Source organism: Entelurus aequoreus, linkage group LG05, assembly GCF_033978785.1.
Source record: "Entelurus aequoreus isolate RoL-2023_Sb linkage group LG05, RoL_Eaeq_v1.1, whole genome shotgun sequence".
In the NCBI taxonomy this organism is placed as follows: domain Eukaryota; kingdom Metazoa; phylum Chordata; class Actinopteri; order Syngnathiformes; family Syngnathidae; genus Entelurus; species Entelurus aequoreus.
Window position 1 is genome coordinate 4649456 of NC_084735.1, and position 17500 is coordinate 4666955.

The following is a 17500-nucleotide window of genomic DNA, read 5'->3' on the forward strand; positions in this document are numbered from 1 at the left end:
ACCTGTTTATGTCAACGACTTGTTTGCCAACGACTTGTGTCAACGACCTGTTTATGTCAACGACTTGTTTTTGTCAACAATTTATGTCAACGACGTGTTTATGTCAACGACCCGTTTATGTCAATGACCCATTTATATCAACTTGTTTATGTTGACAACTTGTTTATGTCAACAAACCATTTATGTCAACAAACCATTTACGTCGCGTTAATGTCAACGACCCATTTATGTCAACGACCTGTTTATGTCAACGACCTGTTTATGTCAATGACTTGTTTGCCAACGACTTGTTTGCCAACGACTTGTGTCAACGACCTGTTTATGTCAACGACTTGTTTATGTCAACGATTTATGTCAAAGACCTCCTGTTTATGTCAACGACCTGTTTATGTCAACGACCCGTTTATATCAATGACCCATTTATATCAACTTGTTTATGTCGACAACTTGTTTATGTCAACAAACCATTTACGTCCCGTTAATGTCAACGACCCATTTATGTCAATGACCTGTTTATGTCAACGACCTGTTTACGTCAACGAATCGTTCATGTCAACGACTTGTTTGTAAACGACCTGTTTATGTCAACGCCTTGTTTATGTCAATGACCTGTTTGTGTCAACGACTTGTTTGTCAACGACTTGTGTCAACGACCTGTTTATATCAACGACCTGTTTATGTTAACGACTTGTGTCAACGAACTGTTTATGTCAACGACCTGTTTATATCAACGACCTGTTTATGTTAACGATTTATGTCAATGACTTGTTTATGTCAACGACCTGTTTATGTTAACGATTTATGTCAACGACTTGTTTATGTCAACGACTTGTTTATGTCAACAACCTGTTTATGTCAACGACCTGTTAATGTCAACGACCTGTTTATGTCAACGACTTGTTTATGTCAACAACTTGTTGAACTATGGTTTATGTTTATCTCCTGGTCCTTCCTTTTTATAGGTCACAAAAGTATCACTAATTATCGATATGGAGCGATATCGTGATACAGTTTTCAGCAATGTCACCCAGCCCTAGTTGGTACCTATACCAGTGCCATGTCTACCAGTGCCATGCCTACCAGTGCCATGCCTACCAGTAGCATGCCTACCAGTAGCATGCCTACCAGTGCCATGCCTACCAGTGCCATGCCTACCAGTGCCATGCCTACCAGTGCCATGCCTACCAGTAGCATGCCTACCAGTAGCAGCACATATATAAATGAGTACAGTCCTGCCCTGTCTACTTCTGGCCAAAACCAGACAGGTGCTCTCTCACCTGAGCAGACGCGTCATGGCGTGGCGACACACGTAGTGCAGCGGCGTGTTGTGCTGGTACTGCTCGCCGTACGAGGCGTTGGGGTCCAGGCCGTCCCTGAACTGGGGGTTGCCCTCGTACAGCTGCCAGGCCAGCGCCTCGTCTCCGCCCATCAGCGCCTTGCGGAACTTGCTGGCCGTGTTCCCCATGGCCGACTCCAGCCGATGTCCTCGCTCCTCCTCGCTGGCTCGGCCGGAGACTTAGAGCCACATGGTTGCACCTTCCGGTCCTGTAGGTCAGAGAGAGATAAGGGAGTTAGAGATTGATTGGTTGGCCAAGGAAGACCAGAAGCAGAGACAAACAGATCAGTGCCACCATCCATCAGCTGGAGATCTTATCTTAGCAGACATAGGGAGGAGAATATGGCAAAGATCATCCTAAAGAAGACAGCTAATGACACCATTGATGGATGACAAGCACCGTCAATAGCATCCACCCGTGCGTATCTACCACAATGTAGTGAGCCGACCTCCGCCAAGGTCTAACTATTCTGAAAAACCCTTTGAAACCTGTCCATGCGTTCCTGCAGGTGGCAGTGATGCACCATCTACAGGACTTTTTCATGCAGCGCCATCTGTCGGACTTGAAGGATCACTAATCCAACACCTCAGATTCTGGACTACAAGTCTCCAACTGCAGACTTTGACTGCTGGACTGGACTTGCAGACAGTTGGACTTTTCTACTTCACCTTTTTTAACAGGTCGTCATGTCTCCTCCATGGTCTTCATCTTCTCCCCTCTGAAAAACTAAACAATGCTATTGTGCTTGTTGGAGACAGACACCAGTCGGTTGGAGACGGACAGACACCCGTCGGTTGGAGACGGACAGACACTAGTCGGTTGGGGACGAACAGACACCTGTCGGTTGGGGACGGACAGACACCTGTCGGTTGGAGACGGACCAACACCTGTCGGTTGGAGACGGACAGACACCTGTCGGTTGGAGACGGACAGACACCTGTCGGTTGGAGACGGACCAACACCTGTCGGTTGGAGACGGACAGACACCTGTCGTTTGGAGACGGACAGACACCTGTCGGTTGGAGACGGACCAACACCTGTCGGTTGCAGACGGACAGACACCTGTCGGTTGGAGACGGGCCAACACCTGTCGGTTGGAGACGGACAGACACCTGTCGGTTGGAGACGGACCAACACCTGTCGGTTGGAGACGGACAGACACCTGTCGGTTGGAGACGGACCAACACCTGTCGGTTGGAGACGGACAGACACCTGTCGGTTGGAGACGGGCCAACACCTGTCGGTTGGAGACGGACAGACACCTGTCGGTTGGAGACGGACCAACACCTGTCGGTTGGAGACGGACAGACACCTGTCGGTTGGAGACGGACCAACACCTGTCGGTTGGAGACGGACAGACACCTGTCGGTTGGAGACGGACCAACACCTGTCGGTTGGAGACGGACAGACACCTGTCGGTTGGAGACGGACCAACACCTGTCGGTTGGAGACGGACAGACACCTGTCGGTTGCAGACGGACAGACACCTGTCGGTTGGAGACGGGCCAACACCTGTCGGTTGGAGACGGACAGACACCTGTCGGTTGGAGACGGACCAACACCTGTCGGTTGGAGACGGACAGACACCTGTCGGTTGGAGACGGACCAACACCTGTCGGTTGGAGACGGACAGACACCTGTCGGTTGGAGACGGACAGACACATGTCGTTTGGAGACGGACAGACACCTGTCGTTTGGAGACGGACAGACACCTGTCGGTTGGAGACGGACAGACACCTGTCGGTTGGAGACGGACCAACACCTGTCGGTTGGAGACGGACAGACACCTGTCGGTTGGAGACGGACAGACACATGTCGTTTGGAGACGGACAGACACCTGTCGTTTGGAGACGGACAGACACCTGTCGTTTGGAGACGGACAGACACCTGTCGTTTGGAGACGGACAGACACCTGTCGGTTGGAGACGGACAGACACCTGTCGTTTGGAGACGGACAGACACCTGTCGTTTGGAGACGGACAGACACCTGTCGGTTGGAGACGGACAGACACCTGTCGGTTGGAGACGGACCAACACCTGTCGGTTGGAGACGGACAGACACCTGTCGGTTGGAGACGGACAGACACCTGTCGGTTGGAGACGGACAGACACCTGTCGGTTGGAGACGGACCAACACCTGTCGGTTGGAGACGGACAGACACCTGTCGGTTGGGGACATACACCTGTCGGTTGGCGACAGACACCTGTCGGTTGGCGACAGACACCTGTCGGTTGGCGACAGACACCTGTCGGTTGGCGACAGACACCTGTCGGTTGGCGACAGACACCTGTCGGTTGGCGACAGACACCTGTCGGTTGGGGACATACACCTGTCGGTTGGCGACAGACACCTGTCGGTTGGCGACAATGTTGGTTGGGGACGGACACCTGTCTATTTGGGACACCTGTCAGTTGGAGATACTGGTTGGGGACGAACACCTGTCGGTCGGGGACACACTCGTTGTGGACACACGTTGGTTTGAGATACTTGTTATGGAGATATTTGTTAAAGACACTTGCTGGAGACACTGAAGATACATACATACATACATATAGACACATACATACATACATACATATAGACACATACATACATACATATAGACACATACATACATACATACATATAGACACATACATACATACATACATATAGACACATACATACATACATATAGACACATACATACATACCTATAGACACATACATACATACATACATATAGACACATACATATAGACACATACATACATACATATAGACACATACATACATACATACATATAGACACATACATACATACATATAGACACATACATACATACATACATATAGACACATACATACATACATATAGACACATACATACATACATACATATAGACACATACATACATACATACATGCATACATACATACATACAGACACATACATACATACCTATAGACACATACATACATACATACATACATACATATAGACACATACATACATACATACATATAGACACATACATACATACATATAGACACATACATACATGCATACATACATACATACATACATATAGACACATACATACATACATACATACATACATACATACATACATACATACATATAGACACATACATACATACATACATACATACATACATACATACATACATACATACATACAGACACATACATACATACATACATATAGACACATACATACATACATACATACATACATACATGCATACATACATACATACATATAGACACATACATACATACATACATACATACATACATACATGCATACATACATACATACATACATACATACATACATACATATAGACACATACATACATACATACATACATACATACATACATACATACATACATGCATACATACATACATACATGCATATAGACACATACATACATACATACATACATACATGCATACATACATGCATACATACATGCATACATACATGCATACATACATGCATACATACATACATACATACATACATACATGCATACATACATACATACATACATACATGCATACATACATACATACATGCGTACATACATACATACATATAGACACATACATACATACATATAGACACATACATACATACATGCATACATACATACATACATGCATACATACATACATGCATACATACATGCATACATACATACATATAGACACATACATACATGCATACATACATACATACATACATGCATACATACATACATACATGCATACATACATGCATACATACATACATACATGCATACATGCATACATACATACATACATACATACATACATACATACATACATGCATACATACATACATAGACACATACATACATACATACATACATGCATACATACATACATATAGACACATACATACATACATACATACATACATGCATGCATACATACATGCATACATACATGCATGCATACATACATACATGCATACATACATACATACATACATACATATAGACACGTACATACATACATGCATACATACATACATATAGACACATACATACATACATACATACATACATGCATACATACATATAGACACATACATACATACATACATACATACATACATACATACATACATACATACATATAGACACATACATACATACATGCATACATACATACATATAGACACATACATACATACATGCATACATACATATAGACACATACATACATACATACATACATACATACATACATACATATAGACACATACATACATACATATAGACTAAGGCTGAAACGACGCGTCGACATAGTCGACGTCATCGGTTACGTAAATACGTCGACGCCGTTTTTGTGCGTCGACGCGTCGCATATTTACGTCACGCTACCGTCATGGCAAAGCGCAAAGCAGACGATCAAAGCAGACGATGCGAGCGAGGGGGGAAAGCATGCCAAAAGTGGTCAAAAGTGTGGGAGTATTTCAATACACGGCCTAATAATGTTGTTGTATGCACACAGTGTCGAGTGGAAATGGCCTATCATAGCAGCACGACGGCTATGAACCAACACTTGAAAAGAAAACCATCAACTAGTCAATCGTCCGCGCGAGCATACGTTGTCATCATTACACAAAAACATGAATGTGTCATTTGTATCTGCTAGGGGTGTAACGGTACGTGTTTTGTATTGAACCGTTTCGGTACGGGGGTGTACCGAACGAGTTTCTAAGCTAAAGCTAAAGTGTTAACAAGCTGCTTTGCTCCGTCTGCCTCTGTCTCAGCACGCAGCATTGTCCCACCCACACAAGCATCTGATTGGTACACACCAAGCATTATCAGCCAATCAGCAATGCGTATTCAGAGCGTTACCAGCCAATCAGCAGTGCGTATTCAGAGCGCATGTAGTCAGCGCTTCAGCATCTAGCAGATAGGTGTTTAGCAGGTGAGCATCTGGCAGCGGACTCTCCCCAAATGATAATAAACACCTCCCAGTCAACTACTAGTAACATCACTATGAGCCCGTTGACCTTCTAGGAATATAAACTGCAGCTCAGCTCACTCGCAGTCCTGGCTTGAGGTGAAGGCTACCGGTAATTAGCTCTCAGTTCCAGCCACATCGACCCCTTCTGAGCGCCTATTTTCAGCTGCTGGGAATATTGTAAACAAGAAAAGAACCAGAGCATGTAGACATGCTAACCTTTCTTCATTACAACTGTTAGTCACTCACTGGAATGAGTAGAATTGGTTATTGTGTACTGTGTTGGACTGGATGTTTATTTTGCACATTTTAAAAGCAATACTTAATGTTTACAGTGCTACAGAATATTTCGTTTTGCACTTTTTTGTATTGGATGTTTATCTTTATTTTTGCACATTTTAGCAAATAAGCAATACTTTCACTTTTGTTGAAATGTTTACACTGTTGTTACAGAATATTTCGTTTTGCACTTTTTTTGTATTGGATGTTTATCTTTATTTTTGCACATTTTAAAGCAAAATAAGCAATACTTTTACTTTTGAAATGCTTATACTATTGCAGAATATTAAGATTTGCACTGGATGTTTACTTTTATATTTGCACATTAAAAAGCAAATAAGCTACTTTTAATTTTGTTAAATGGCAAAAGTTTTAAATGTTTACATTGTTACAGAATATTTAGTCATGTTGTTGTCAATGTTGACTGAGTGGCCATACTTCTTTTTTTTTTGTAAATAAAAGCCGTGCCTTTTGAAAAAACGGGCCTACATTTATTTTTTCATCTTCATTTTGAATAAAAAAATAATCGGTAAAAGGAAAAATTATCTATAGATTAACCGAAAAAAATAATAATCTATAGATTAACCGATTAATCGAAAAAAATAATCTATAGATTAATCGATAGAAAAATAATCATTAGCTGCAGCCTTAATATAGACACATACATACATACATATAGACACACATACATACCTATAGACACATACATACATACATACCTATAGACACATACATACATACATATAGACACATACATACATACCTATAGACACATACATACATACATACCTATAGACACATACATACATACATATAGACACATACATACATACCTATAGACACATACATACATACATACCTATAGACACATACATACATACATATAGACACATACATGCATACATACATACATATAGACACATACATACATACCTATAGACACATACATACATACATACCTATAGACACATACATACATACATACATATAGACACATACATGCATACATACATACATATAGACACATACATACATACATACATACATACATACATGCATGCATACATACATACATATAGACACATACATACATACATATAGACACATACATACATATAGACACATACATACATACATACATACATACATACATACATACATACATACATACATACATACATGCATACATACATACATATAGACACATACATACATACATATAGACACGTACATACATACCTATAGACACATACATACATACCTATAGACACATACATACATACATATAGACACATACATATAGACACATACATACATACATACATATAGACACATACATACATACATACCTATAGACACATACATACATACATATAGACACATTCATACATACATATAGACACATACATGCATACATACATACATATAGACACATACATACATACATACATACATACATACATATAGACACATACATACATATAGACACATACATACATACATGCATACATACATACATGCATACATACATACATATAGACACATACATACATGCATACATACATACATACATACATGCATACATACATATAGACACATACATACATACATATAGACACGTACATACATACCTATAGACGCATACATACATACCTATAGACACATACATACATACATACATACATACATACATATAGACACATACATACATGCATACATACATACATACATACATATAGACACATACATACATACATACATACATACATATAGACACATACATACATATAGACACATACATACATACATACATACATACATGCATACATACGTACATGCATACATACATACATATAGACACATACATACATACATGCATACATACATACATGCCTACATACATACATATAGACACATACATACATACATATAGACACGTACATACCTCCCTATAGACACATACATACATACATACATACATACATATAGACACATACATACATACATACATACCTATAGACACATACATACATACATACATACATATAGACACATACATACATATAGACACATACATACCTATAGACACATACATACATACATACATACATACATACATACATACATACATACATACATATAGACACATTCATACATACATATAGACACATACATGCATACATACATACATATAGACACATACATACATACATACATACATATAGACACATACATATAGACACATACATACATACATACATATAGACACATACATACATACATACATACATACATACATACATATAGACACATACATACATACATACATACATACATTTAGACACATACATACATACATACATACATATAGACACATACATACATACCTATAGACACATACATACATATAGACACATACATACATGCATACATACATACATACATACATGCATACATACATACATATAGACACATACATACATACATACATATAGACACATACATACATACATACATACATATAGACACATACATACATACATATAGACACATACATACATACATACATACATATAGACACATGCATACATACATACATATAGACACATACATACATACATACATATAGACACATACATACATACATACATACATACATATAGACACATACATACATACATATAGACACATACATACATACATACATACATATAGACACATACATACATACATATAGACACATACATACATACATACATACATATAGACACATGCATACATACATACATATAGACACATACATACATACATACATACATATAGACACATACATACATACATACATACATACATACATATAGACACATACATACATACATATAGACACATACATACATACATACATACATATAGACACATGCATACATACATACATATAGACACATACATACATACATACATGCATACATACATACATATAGACACATACATACATATAGACACATACATACATGCATACATACATACATACATACATGCATACATACATACATATAGACACATACATACATACATACATATAGACACATACATACATATAGACACATACATACATGCATACATACATACATACATACATGCATACATACATACATATAGACACATACATACATACATACATATAGACACATACATACATACATACATACATATATACACATATATACATACATATAGACACATACATGTATATATACACACATATATATGTATACATACTGCACTTGAAAGAAAAGCATGTGATTATGGTGACAAAGCAGCAGATGTGCTAATAAGAAGACAAGCCGGCCTGCATCTTGTCACATATTCTACTTAATGACTAGCTTTTATTTGTCTTCTGCTTCATTTCCTACCATCTTACCCACCTCTCTCTCTCACACACACACACACACACACACACACACACACACACACACACACACACACACACACACACACACACACACACACACACACACACACACACACACACACACACACACACACACACACACACACACACACACACACACACACACACACACACACACACACACACAGCAGAGTGTATGATTAAGTGTTGAGAGAGCATGTGTGGTCCTCACAAAGACTTTCTTCCAGGTGGTCAGTGAAAAGGATTGTTATGATAATAATGATGTTGTGATAATAATGATGTTATTGATAGTTTCAACAGTGAAACTACTTAGTTGTAGCCCTGATGCTAATGTGGCTTGTTATGAGACAGCTACAGTGCAGAAGGGCATTGTATATTTAATAAACAACATATTACATTATTGTTAGAGAAGACCACGCATATGGAACAATGAATCATACATTTGATTGAGTTATGTTGCTTTGATTCATCGTTTAATGAGTAACTAATAAAAATGGATGAAATCAAGACGGCTTTAAATATGTGGATTAGTTCTCCATTAGTTCACATGAAAACAATGTTTTTATTTGTGGTGATGCACACGTGTTTCAAGTGCAGGTTAACGTTGATGACGGGCATTTGTTTTCCCGACTAGACACATTGTGGTCCGCAGCTCGGACTAAATAAAATCAAGCCAAAAAAAAAAAAAAAAGCATATACTAATATACTAATACGACTAATACTACCCTCTAAATATATCTCTGTTCTACTATTCACTTTTTACAAAATGCAATATTATAATTGGACCCTGCATGCTTTGATTATGTAAAACAAAGTTTGAATACCACTGAGCTATAAAGTGTACTTAGCTAATCCAGCAAACTAATCTACCGATTACTGGATTACTAAAACAATGGATAGTTTACAACCAGTTAATATCGCTTGTAAGTAAGGAAGTAACCATATAATGATGAAGTGCATCAAACTACCGACAGTTAGTGTTACCATTTTCAACTCCAATCCGCATTAAAATGGTGATTGATAAACACACAGACTGTTGACAAGACTCATTTACTGGAGAAACAAGCTAGTGCTAGCTAGCTTACATGAAAATAAGAGACATTAACGTCCATCCCCATTAAGAAGCAACATACCCTGATCTAAACTTCTATAAGCACATGACTTTTGAGCACGATCCACAATAATACTGATAACTGTGATCACTTTGGTCACCATAACCGTGATATGAAACTTTTCCACCCTTTGGGGGGGAAAATGGAACATTTCAAGCGTTCAACAAATGTTTACATCACATATTTATTGATATCTCATTATACCAGGGGTCACCAACCTTTTTGAAAGCAAGAGCTACTTCTTGGGTAGTGATTAATGCGAAGGGCTACCAGTTTGATACACACTTCAATAAATTGCCAGAAATAGCCAATTTGCTCAATTTACCTTTAACTCTATGTTGTTATTAATAATTAATGATATTTACACTTAATTGAACGGTTTAAAAGAGGAGAAAACACCAAAAAAAAATGACAATTACATTTTGATACATAGTTTATCTTCAATTTCGACTCTTTAAAATTCAAAATTCAACCGAAAAAAGTAAGAGAAAAACTAGCTAATTCAAATCTTTTTGAAAAAATTAAAAAAATAATTTATGGAACATCATTAGTCATTTTTCCTGATTAAGATTAATTTTAGAATTTTGATGACATATTTTAAATAGGTTAAAATCCAATCTACACTTTGTTAGAATGTATAACAAATTGGACCGAGCTATATTTCTAACAAAGACAAATCATTATTTCTTCTAGATTTTCCAGAACAAAAATTTTAAAATAAACTCAAAAGACTTTGAAATAAGATTTAAATTTGATTCTACAGATTTTCTAGATTTGCCAGAATTTTTTTTTCAATTTTAATCATAATAAGTTTGAAGAAATATTTCACAAATATTCTTCGTCGAAAAAACAGAAGCTAAAATGAAAAATTTAATAAAAATGTATTTATAATTCTTTACAATAAAAAAAATAAATTACTTGAACATTGATTTAAATTGCCAGAAAAGAAGAGGAAGGAATTTAAAAGGTAAAAAGGTATATGTGTTTAAAAATCCTAAAATCATTTTTAAGGTTGTATTTTTTTCTCTAAAATTGTCTTTCTGAAAGTTATAAGAAGCAAAGTAAAAAAATTAATGGATTTATTTAAACAAAAGTCTTTCAAATATTTTCTTGGATTTTCAAATTCTATTTGAGTTTTGTCTCTCTTAGAATTAAAAATGTCGGGCAAAGCGAGACCAGCTTGCTCGTAAATAAAATTTTTAAAAAATAGAGGCAGCTCACTGGTAAGTGCTGCTATTTGAGCTATTTTTAGAACAGGCCAGCGGGCTACTCATCTGGTCCTTACGGGCTACCTGGTGCCCGCGGGCGCCGCGTTGGTGACCCCTGTGTTATACAAACGCGGAAATAATATTTTGACGGAAAATTAATGTTTAAAAGCGGAAATTTTTGCGGTTTTGTGAAAATGTGACATGCCTGTATAGGGATGATGTTCGAAACCGGTTCGCCCGGTTGTTCGATAAGAAAAGAATCGTTCGATAAGAAAAGAACCGATTCCATGGACTCGAATCCCTTTTTGAGAACCGGTTCCCGTTATCGAGGCCACTATAGTAAAGAAAAAGAGTTGGTTCTTTATTCGAATCCCTGGGAACGAATCCCGTCCCACAAGAAATGCCCTGTGGGACATCACAGGAAATGACGTAGCTCAGTCATTAGACTGAGCTACGTCATTTCCTGTGATGTCACACAAGCAGCAAAAATAATGGACGAGAAAAAACGCCTCAAGGCATGACTATTCACCTATAGTGATCACAGAGACAGGTTGTTTTTGTGTTACTGTATATATTTGTTTTTCTGAAAAATCCCACTTAATATACTTTGGGTAACAGTCAATATGTATTTATTTTATTTTTTTAGGGGGGTAACAGTCAATATTTATTTATTTATTTATTTTATTTTTATTTTTTGCTTATAAAATAAAAGTGAGCTTTTGTTAAACCAAATATTGTGTGTTTTTTTTCCATATACAACAACCTATCTGGATTCGATAAGAGAATCGATAAGGAATCGGTTCGACAAGAGGATTCGATAATAGGCTCGAACTCGATAATTTCTTATCAAACATCATCCCTATGCCTGTATGTCGTTATGAGTTGTACGAAATAATGACATGAAATAAAAGTTCAAAGTTAGAGATGCTACCTCAGTAGAAGCATTTAAGTCTCATCTTAAAACTCATTTGTATACTCTAGCCTTTAAATAGACTCCCTTTTTAGACCAGTTGATCTGCCGTTACCCACATATGCGGTCCTCGCCAAGGTTTCTCATAGTCATTCACCGACGTCCCACTGGGGTGAGTTTTTCCTTGCCCGTATGTGGGCTCTGTACCGAGGATGTGGTTGTGGCTTGTACAGCCCTTTGAGACACTTGTGATTTAGGGCTATATAAATAAACATTGATTGATTGATTGATAAAGATTGTTATTAATAAAGCATTGAACAATGTTTAGTCTGGAATGGTCATTTGAGGGTAAGCTTTAGGGTAATCAACAACAAGCTCAAGAGTGAAATAAAGTCAAGAAAAAAATATTTATGTATGAAGTGTCGGGCAGCCGAGGCAACTCTTGTTCATTTATTGTGGGAATGTCAGACAATAAAAAGTTATGGTTGAAAACAACCAAAGAAGCAACCACAGTCCTTAATATAAACATCACAATGACTGCAAACTTGTATTCTTGTGATCTGCAGCCATTTAGGAACGTGTCATCAGAGAGTAGACATGCGTTTCGTTCAATATGCATAATAACAAAAAGGGTAATATTAAAAAAATTGATAGGTGTTGGTAGTCCAACACATTCTGACTGGTATACACACATCATACATACTGACTTGTATACACACATCATACATACTGACTGGTATACACACATCACACATATTGACTGGTACACACACATCATACATACTGACTGGTATACACACATCATACATATTGACTGGTACACACACATAATACATACTGACTGGTATACACACATCATACATACTGACTGGTACACACACATCATACATACTGACTGGTACACACACATAATTCATACGGACTGGTATACACACATCATGCACACTGACTGGTTTACACACTGACTGGTATACACACATCATACACACTGACTGGTATACACACATCATACACACTGACTGGTATACACACATCATACATACTGACTGGTATACACACTGACTGGTATACACACATCGTACACACTGACTGGTATACACACATCATACACACTGACTGGTATACACACATCATACATACTGACTGGTACACACACATAATACATACGGACTGGTATACACACTGACTGGTATACACACATCATACACACTGACTGGTATACACACATCATACATACTGACTGGTACACACACTGACTGGTATACACACATCATACACACTGACTGGTATACACACATCATACACACTGACTGGTATACACACATCATACACACTGACTGGTATACACACACCATACACACTGACTGGTATACACACATCATACATACTGACTGGTATACACACACTGACTGGTATACACACATCATACACACTGACTGGTATACACACATCATACATACTGACTGGTATACACACATCATACACACTGACTGGTACACACACATAATACATACGGACTGGTATACACACATACACACTGACTGGTACACACACATCATACACACGAACTGGTACACACACATCATACACACGGACTGGTACACACACATCATACACACTGACTGGTATACACACTGACTGATATACACACATCATACACACTGACTGGTATACACACATCATACATACTCACTGGTATACACACATCACACACACTGACTGGTATACGCACTGACCGGCATACACACATCATACACACTGACCGGTATACACACTTCATACACACTGACTGGTGTACACACATAATAAATATTGACTGGTATACACACTGACTGGTATACACACTGACCGACATACACACTTCATACACACTGACTGGTATACACACATCATACACACAGACTGGTATACACACTGACCGGTATACACACTTCATACACACTGACTGGTATACACACATCATACACACAGACTGGTATACACACTGACCGGTATACACACTTCATACACACTGACTGGTGTACACACATAATAAATACTGACTGGTATACACACTGACTGGTATACACACTGACTGGTGTACACACTGACTGGTATACACAACCTATGGAGATGATATCAGTAGACAAAACTGCCTTTAGTGTAGATAATAATGAGTCATATATTGGAATTTGGGCTCCATTATTTAAATTTGTTTGAACTATTAAATGAAGCAAAAATATGACTTATTTTATCTTTGTGAAAATATTGGACACAGTGTGTTGTCAAGCTTATGAGATGCGATGCAAGTGTAAGCCACTGTGACACTATTGTTCTTTTTTAATGAATATCTAATGATAATGTCAATGAGGGATTTGTAATCACTGCTATGTTGAAATTGTAACTAATATTGATACTGTTGTTGATAATATTCATTTTTGTTTCACTACTTTTGGTTTGTTGTGTGTGGTGTTTGTGTCTCCTCTCAATTGTTGTGTGTGGTGTTTGTGTCTCCTCTCAATTGTTGTGTGTGGTGTTTGTGTCTCCTCTCAATTGTTGTGTGTGGTGTTTGTGTCTCCTCTCAATTGTTGTGTGTGGTGTTTGTGTCTCCTCTCAATTGTTGTGTGTGGCTTTTGTGTCTCCTCTCAATTGTTGTGTGTGGTGTTTGTGTCTACTCTCAATTGTTGTGTGTGGTGTTTGTGTCTCCTCTCAATTGTTGTGTGTGGTGTTTGTGTCTCCTCTCAATTGTTGTGTGTGGTGTTTGTGTCTCCTCTCAATTGTTGTGTGTGGTGTTTGTGTCTCCTCTCAAGTGCTGTTTATTGCAGTTCTGAGTGTTGCTGGCTCGGCTTTGCTTTTGGAACTGGATTGCATTGTTGTGGTATTGTTGTGTATTGTTTTGTTGAAATGCATTGTTATGGTATTGCTGTGTATTGTTTTGTTGGATTGCATTGTTATGGTATTGTTGTGTATTGTTTTGTTGGATTGCATTGTTATGGTATTGTTGTGAAATTGTTTTGTTGGATTGCATTGTTATGGTATTGTTGTGTATTGTTTTGTTGGATTGCATTGTTATGGTATTGTTGTGTATTGTTTTGTTGGATTGCATTGTTATGGTATTGTTGTGTATTGTTTTGTTGGATTGCATTGTTGTGTATTGTTTTGTTGGATTGCATTGTTATGGTATTGTTGTGTATTGTTTTGTTGGATTGCATTGTTGTGTATTGTTTTGTTGGATTGCATTGTTATGGTATTGTTGTGTATTGTTTTGTTGGATTGCATTCTTATGGTATTGTTGTGTATTGTTTTGTTGGATTGCATTGTTATGGTATTGTTGTGTATTGTTTTGTTGGATTGCATTCTTATGGTATTGTTGTGTATTGTTTTGTTGGATTGCATTGTTATGGTATTGCTGTGTATTGTTTTGTTGGATTGCATTGTTATGGTATTGTTGTGTATTGTTTTGTTGGATTGCATTGTTATGGTATTGTTGTGTATTGTTTTGTTGGATTGCATTGTTGTGTATTGTTTTGTTGGATTGCATTGTTATGGTATTGTTGTGTATTGTTTTGTTGGATTGCATTGTTGTGTATTGTTTTGTTGGATTGATTGATAAAAAATTAAAAAAATTAAAAAAGAAGAAAATCAACTAGTGTTTAGTTGAAAAAACCTGGTTCAGCCTTTCCAAGTTGAAGCTGGCTAAAGTACAACTTGACAAGAAAAAAGGTCAAAAGTATGACTTGGTAAACATGAGTTGAAAGAACACACCTGGCACAGGTAAACATGCAGGATGCTAACAGGGAGCTAGCTGCTCCATAATGGGGTCACACTAGGCGACGGTTCCTCGGGGGACATCCACGCACGGCCCCCCGACAACGGAGCACTTGTGTCGGCGTGGTGCCTTCCAGGCGGCCCCGGCAGTCACCTCGCCTTTGTTCAACAACACCACCGCCGGGTGAACACAACAAGCCCGAGGCGTTACCCGGAAAGAAGGTGGGTGTCCGCGCCTAGATGGGCGGTGCTCCGGGCTGGGGGGGGGGAAGCTAGCTGGGTGTGCTACCTCCACTCAACCCGAGCATCGACGTCAAATCTCGGCCGCTTTTCACTCACCCTGCCGCCGCCTTCACTCGCTCGTCAGGCGGCCGTCCCGTCGTCGCTGGGCCATAACCGCTACCGAGCACCTCGCGGTCATTCGCTCCTCCACTCGACCATCCTCTCATCCGCCGGGAGCCGGCC

General features: G+C 38.4%; 1 protein-coding gene across 3 annotated transcripts in view; it reads right to left on the reverse strand.

Moving 5' to 3' along the window:
- LOC133650042 (ankyrin repeat and IBR domain-containing protein 1-like) overlaps positions 1–17500 on the reverse strand; it is a 48526-nt gene that overhangs the window by 30944 nt on the left and 82 nt on the right. For 2 of the 3 annotated variants that reach the window (XM_062046814.1, XM_062046813.1), the window contains exons 1-2: positions 17375–17500; positions 1278–1545 (exon numbers count right to left, since the gene is read on the reverse strand). The exon at positions 17375–17500 is cut by the window's right edge and continues 82 nt beyond it. In XM_062046814.1, coding sequence (XP_061902798.1) covers positions 1278–1465 — 188 coding nt within the window. In that variant the 5' untranslated portion in view covers positions 1466–1545; positions 17375–17500. Of the gene's footprint in view, positions 1–1277; positions 1546–17032; positions 17188–17374 lie in introns of those variants that run through there. The other variant, XM_062046815.1, reaches the window with a different exon arrangement.